Source organism: Nannospalax galili, unplaced genomic scaffold (assembly GCF_000622305.1).
Source record: "Nannospalax galili isolate Female #2095 unplaced genomic scaffold, S.galili_v1.0 scaffold384, whole genome shotgun sequence".
NCBI classification, from domain to species: Eukaryota; Metazoa; Chordata; class Mammalia; order Rodentia; family Spalacidae; genus Nannospalax; species Nannospalax galili.
In genome coordinates, this window is record NW_008352648.1 from 3,560,345 (window position 1) to 3,567,844 (window position 7,500).

Consider the following 7,500-nt stretch of genomic DNA (forward strand, 5'->3'; position numbering starts at 1 on the left):
ACCTAGCTAATACATATTTTAAATATTTTATTTATTATTTTTATTTTTTGTGTATGAGTTATTGCTTCCATGTGTATAAGTGTACCAGTGTTGTGCAGTGCCTAGAGAGGTCAGAAGAGTGCATCAGATTCCCTTGGAACTGGAGTTACAGATGGTTGTTAGCTGCCATGTTGGTGATGGGAATTGAACCCAGGTCCTCTGCAAGAGCAGTCAGTGAGCCATCTCTTAGCCTCTAGCTAATATTATAGAATAGTGAAAACTAATGAAGTTGTCATATTTTTGTGTACATTGATGATTGTAAAGGTAAAATGTTGTGTTTTTAATGCAGTGCTGGAAATGTACAGTAAACTAAAAGAACAGATGAATGCAAAAAGGTGAGTTAGCTTCTTTTCTGTTGTTTTATTTTGGTCCTTTTGAGACAGGGTCTCCTGTATCCTTCTTTTCTGTTGTTTTAAATAAGATTTTTCCATTACTGTAAACACAGGTGAACTTAGTATAAATTATGGTGAATTGTGAATTTTGCCTATGCTAATCCTTGTTCATGCTGTTTACTTATCATTATCACTCAATAAAGCAGAGACACAATTAATTCATTATTGATGAATTCTTGTCCTTTATTAGTGATTTCAAAGATTGAAAGTATTGACAGAGGATAAATAGACAACAGAACAGGAATCAGAACTTCTGTTAACTTACCAACATGTTCTACAGCATGCAGTTGAGGGCTGAGTGTGCAATGTGGGATGAAGGTACAACATAGTGACATTTTGACAGTTGGGGTGAAGCGTGCTTCCCTTTTGTTTCATAATACAAATAAAACATGACAATGGAAAATAATTTGCAGTAGTTTATTCGTTAACATAGGAATATTGATAGAATGATTTAAAATGAACAATTCCAAAATAATACTGAAAAGCAAGAATAAACAAGACACGTTTGGACTGGGGAAATAACTTTTCTTGATTTATTAATAACTGTTTTTCATAACATCTACAAATCTGTAGTTGAAAAAAATTAATCTTTGCTTCATAGCTACATGTTGAATTTCATCAGGCTTTGCCAATTGGTACTAAATAGAATAAGGTTTATTTCCTTATTAAAATAAACAAGCCAGAGAAGATAGTCTTTTACTTATTTAATATAACTATTACTATATTTTTTCTTGTTGTACATTCTCATATTTTAAAGCTTCAAATAGTTTTATGTGTTTTCCAACAAAACAAAACATGTAAAACATACACACGAACAGCAGGCCCTACTTATTCTACTTTTCATTGACCAGTCCTCCTTCATGGGGCAAAAGCTTACCTCTGAACCAGTCATTTTGCTATTTATATCTTTGTCTTCAAGTAACTATTATGATTGCCTTACTGTTCTCCAGATTTTAGGGCATTATCTATTTCTTCAATAACATACTGTACTCTAATATTTATGTTCAGATTTTTCCAATTATGCCTCACATATCATATACCTTCTTTCCTACTTGAAAAAACATTGGTTGTTGTGTGGGTGTTTTTTTTTTTTTTTTTTTTTTGAGACAAGACCTCATTCTAGTCCAGACTGGCTTGGAACTCACTCTAATAGCCTGAGCTAGCCTAGAGCTTGCAGTAATCCTTGTCCCTTGGCCTTTACAGTACTGAGATTGCAGGTGTGAGGGTCTGTACTTTTTAATCTGAAATAGCTCCGTTTTTCTTTGTTTTTCATGAAAAAGTCCAGATCAGTTCTTATAGCCCAGGACATTTTAGTTTTGCCCGATTTGTTTCCCTGTGATTGGATTCAGACTGTATGGTTTTGATAAGACTATGGCATCAGTGGTATTTGTGACTGCTCTTTGAATGCCATTAGTAGATATTTACTGTTAGGTTGTCTCTAGGCTATGCTAATTTAAGCATTTGCTTAAGGAAATGACTACCAAATCTTTTTATAAACGTGTATTTTTCTTGTCACGATTAATTAGCAGTAATTAGTATTTAGAGTCTTGTTTCCTAATAACTTTTCACCTAGGAGTTTTAGAATTTCTTCCTTAATCAGTTAATACATTGGAGTTATAAAACAGTGGCTTTTAAAAATATTTTTATTTAGCTGGTCATGGTGGGGCATGCCTTTAATCCTAGCACTCGGGAGGCACAGGCAGGTTGATCTCTGTGAGTTCAAGGCCATCCTGCTCTGCATGGAGAGTTTCAGGCCAGCCGGGGCAGAATAAATACTGGAAGACCCTGTCTCAAAAAAAATTTTTTTTTAAATTTACTATTTTAACATTTATTAATTAGCTTTTTAGTACAAAGAAGAGATTTCCATTTTTATTCTCTTTTTTGGCTGCCTTTCCCCCTTATTATTGCTATAGAGTCACAGATATTTAAATAAATATATTATAGTTTCTTTTGTCATTATTTGATGTATAAATTGTTCCAGTTTTGTCTAGAGAAATCCTCAAACCATTTTGTCCTTGTCATTGTGTACTTTCTTGCTTATTGTATAATAAAATGTTTCTGGCTCTCATTGTACTTTTCTTGCCAATGCCTAGGCTCCTTTTAGACAGCAATGGTATTGAGAAACTAAGATTTGCATGCAAGATGGACTCATCACACAAACACACACAATTTTGAACTGTAGTTGTTTTGCTTCCATTTTTGAACAATAGTTTTAAGTTTGGCTGTTTTATGGTGTGTTTCTTTGTAGTTGCATTGCCTAGAGTTTTTGTAGTATATTGAATCTGTCTTTCACTATGTCTTTCACTAATTTTTAAGCCATCCTTGCTTCCAGTATTTCTTCTGACCTATTTTACCACCTCTCCTTTCTTTCTGAAGCTTCTAGTTACATGTATATTAGATTATTTAGTGTTGTCTGATAATTTTTAGGAGCCAATTTTTCCATTTTCACTATTTAATTGTGTTTTAATTTAGATAATTTTGAGGCTTATCTTTCAAGTATATTGAACTTCTTTCTCTCTCTCTCTCTCTCTCTCTCTCTCTCTCTCTCTCTCTCTCTCTCTCTCTCTCTTTGGTCTTTTTGAGACAGGATCTCCCTGTAGCCCCAGCTGGCCTAGAACTCACTATGTAGACCAGGCTGGCCTTGAACTCACAGAGATCCATCTGCCTTTGCCTCCCGAGTGCTGGGATTAAAGGTGTGTGCCACCACGCCCTGCTTCTGTTTCTTTGTTTCTTAATGACCATTTTTTCCATTTTTTGCAGGATTGTATAATTTCCACCTGTTTTCACATCCATAAATACTTTTTTTTCCTTCCATATCCAGTCTGCATACAATCTTTTGGATGTATTTTTCATTTCTGATTTTTTACTTTTAGATTTTAAGCATTTGCATTTTATGGTTTGTTATAAATTCTGTTTTTCTGTTAAAATATCTCATTTCTTAATACATACTGATTGCCTATTCTACCAGTCTATAACTTTATGATAGTTATTTTCAATTTCTTACCTATGAATTCCAGTATCTAGACTACCTATATATGATTCTATTAATTTTTCTTTTAATTTTGTGTTAAATTTCGTGCTTATATGTCTATTACCACTTTTCTTTCTGTATCAGACATTGTATTTAAATATAGTAGAGACTGGAGTAGCTACTTCTATGGTAGGATAGCGTGGTGAACTGGGAGGTCAATGAAATAGACAGTGGCAGAATTAATAACCATTAGAGACTGCTCTCCATTTAGTGATGACACAAACAAGCTTTGAAGTGTCTCTTCAAACAGATATCTTGTCAGTGGTTTAACATAGAATGGATAATTACAAAAATCAGTAATTAGATTTGATATTTTAAAAATCAAAGTTTCCACAATAAGGACATTGTCACATTGTAATAATAGACTTACAAATAGAGTAATAATTATTTTTATAAAGTAAATTCTGTTATATATTAAATGGGATATGTGCATACAGAACTGGAAATACAGGTAAGTGAGTGGGTGGAATGTGGCCAAATACTAATAAGGCAGTTGCTAACATGGGTACTTTCCAGTGGTTATGGATTACTATTATAACTTTTTTAAAACAAACATTATATATACCAAAAGAGAAATGCTATTGCACATTTGGTTTGTGTGTAGAACAGGCATTTTAGGATACTTATGGCTAAATTTTAGAAAGGATTCATTGTCTAATACCTGAGTTATGTTCTCTGTACATGTTCAAAAATAGTCTGTATTTTATTCTGAATTTCCTAGAAAACAGAGCCTAAGGTATGATCTTATGTATTACACGTTTTAAGAGTATATAGTCTTAAAGTCTTAGAAAACTCGGAAGCAGGGTTGAGGGAAAGAGAAATGAGATGGGGAGCTTGGGAGAGCAAATACGAGGGTAGGCTGTTGAGTTAGTTATTGCTTAGTATTAGTCAATTTCAAACATCTTTTGAGAGGTTGTATAAATTATTGTAAATCAGATCATTCTATCCTGGAAGAGGAAAGGAGAATTCATTTTTTGTATTCTTTTCTAATTGGCTAACAAACAGTTCTACTTGCTGGCATTTTTAGCTCCCCATGTTTCTGAGTTGTTGAATTGAAATCAGTCACTTAACCAGTGATTTTCACCTGACTTTCATGATACTTAGTGATAGTTCTAATTACCTTAAATAGTGGTGTAAAATTAACAAAAGAAGTTAAATAAATTTTACATTGATTTAGAAGTAAATGTATGTTACAGAGCTTTGATGGTGCTGTTGTGCAGGTGGATATGATGGTAGGAGAGTTGTGTGAAATTACTTATGAAATAAATATGTTACAGATTGACAATTGCATTTACATTTAAGATATTGTACTTACTATGATAATATTCTTAATGTTATAGATTTAGATGAAATTAAATAAGGAAGTTTATGTTAGTGGAAACAATGAATTTTCAGCTTGTCATGTGTATATAGTGTACATAGTTTATGCTTCGTAATAGAGATACATGTTACTTTTAACTCCCCCCGCCCCAGTGCTATGAACTGAATTCAGGGTCTCGTACATGTTAGGCAAATGCTCTGTCACTGACATCCTCTATCCCTATTTTACTCCTTGATGGGAGTGCTAGACTGATTAATTACTTGTTTTACTTATAAATTAAGGTGATAAGCACTTTTTACAATTCCCTTTTTTAACTTCTCACAGATATTATTCAGCCCTTAAAACTATGGAACAATTAGAGAATGTGTACTTTCCCCGGGTTAGTCAGTACCGCTTTTGTCAGCTAATGATGGAAACTCTTCCTAAACTCCGTGAAGATATTAAAGAAATCTCCATGTCTGATCTCAAGGACTTTTTGGAAAGCATTCGAAAACATTCTGACAAAATAGGTGAAACAGCAATGAAACAGGTGAGATTAAAAATAATTTTTTTTTTGTCTTCTTGAGACATGGTCTCCCTGTAGCCACAGCTCACTATGTAGACTAGGCTGGCCTAGAATTCACAGAGATCTGCCTGCCTCTGCCTCCTGAGTGCTGGGACTAAAGGAGTATGCCACCACATTCAGTTGGATTTATGGTTATTTATTAAATTTAAGTAAAGTCAGTCTGACTTGAATTCTTCAGTTACTTGCTATCTAAACTCAAAACTCTCCACAATTCTTTCCACTTAGGTGGTTTTACATGAACTTTTGCCAGTAGTCAGATCTTCCTTAAAAATAGCTAAGAAGTGTCAACCATAGAAGTGAAAGCAATATAATGCTAAGATCCTAAATGATTCCTATTTTTAAAAAAGATTATTTAAAATTTTCATTATGTGTATGTGTGTGTGAGAGACTGGATGTGGGTTTGTGCATGTAAGTACAGTGCCCATGGAGACCAGAAGAGGGCATTGGATCCCCTGGAGCTGGAGATAGAGGAGCCTATAACCTGCTTGTTGTGAATGCTGAGGTTCAAACTCAGGTCCTCTAGAATAGCATTGAGTGCTCCTATCTTCTGAGCCATTGCTCCAGCCCTATAAATTTTTCCTTTAAAAAAAAAATACTGTTTGAATTTTTAAAATCTTATAGTTCAATAATAAGAGCAGTACTAAGCGTAATAGAAAGCAAAATACAATATGGAAATTAACAAAGCCAAGAGTTGGTTCTTAATATTTTCAAATAAAATTAATAATCCTTTGCAAAAATATTTGAAAAGGAAGAGAGAAGCTATGAATCAGGAATTAAAAAGAGAATGTTGCTGTGTATGGCGGTGCATGCCTTTGATCCCAGCATTGGCAGTGGCAGGCAGATCTACTTAAGAAAATATTGAGGTTTGGAAAATACTGGGCTTAGTTGGTAAGGTGCTTGCCACCCAAGCATAAGGACCTGAGTTCGATCCCTAGAACAGGTTAAAAAAAAAAAAAAAAAACAGACTTGGTAGCACACACTTGTAATACCAGAGCTGGGGAGGCAGAGGTGGCTGGAACTCTTAGGATCACTCATCATCCCCAGGTCCCAGTGACAGATCAAGAACAAGATGGATGGCTCCTGAAAAATGATGCTTCTGTTTGACTCTTGTGCACTAGTCCACATATGAGCACGTACACACATACACACACACACACACACACACACACACACACACACACACACACACACACACACACACACACACACACACACACACACACAATTTGCAATAAAGGAAGATATTATGAATGATTTAAAAATATTTTTTTATTTCATGTGTATGAGTGTATTGCCTGCATGTGTGTAAGTGCACTCGTGTTGTATAATGCTGAGGGAGGTCAAAAGAGGGTGTGAGATTTCCCTGAAACTGGAGTTACAGTTTTTAGCCACCATGTCCATGGTGGGAATCGAACCTAGGTCCTCTGCAAGAGCAGTCAGTACTCTTTACTCCTGAGCCATCTCTCCAACCCCAATGAACAAGTTTTTTTTTTGAACACTGTATGTTGGCACACATCTGTAAACTTAGCACATGGGAAGCTGAGGCAGAAGGATCTGATGTTTGAAGCCAACCTGAAATACAGAGTAACTTCCATTCCAGCCTCCTAACATAGCAAGAGCCTAAATCAAATAAATATGTAGGTAGGTAGGTAGGTAGGTAGGTAAGTAGATAGTAAAATGATGGATCAATTTTGACTAGAGTAAATTTTTGTTTTGTTTTGTTTTGAGACAGGGTCTCTCTTTAGCCCCAGCTGGCCTAGAACTCATTATGTAGACCAGGCTGGCCTTGAGCTCACAGAGATCTGCCTCACTCTGCCTCCTGAGTGCTGGGATTAAAGGTGTGCACGACCATGCCCAGCTGACTAGAGTAAATTTTATAATATGAATTTTACTCTTTCTGAAATAGGCACAACAGCAGAAAATCTTCAGTGTTGTTCTACAGAAACAAAATAATATGAAATTTGGGAAAAATATGCATATAAATGATGACAGAGTTTCAGAAGAAAAGAATGATGTATTGAAACATGTACTTGAAGAGGAGACTGAGAATGAAGAGGAGGTAATGGGTTTTCTTCCTTTATGATGAGGATCTGTGTGACTCTTAGTCTTCTCATATACAAATGAAGTTTCTGTCAGTCACACTGAGGTGGAC

At 35.0% G+C, this 7,500-nt stretch overlaps 1 protein-coding gene across 1 annotated transcript in view; it reads left to right on the forward strand.

The window, feature by feature from the left end:
* The window catches only part of Exoc6 (exocyst complex component 6), a gene marked incomplete in the record, with an annotated part of 205,895 nt that overhangs the window by 64,751 nt on the left and 133,644 nt on the right, over positions 1–7,500 (forward strand). The window contains 3 exon segments of the mRNA XM_008849623.1: positions 329–374; positions 5,108–5,312; positions 7,255–7,407. Of these exon segments, the coding sequence (XP_008847845.1) occupies positions 329–374; positions 5,108–5,312; positions 7,255–7,407 (404 nt within the window).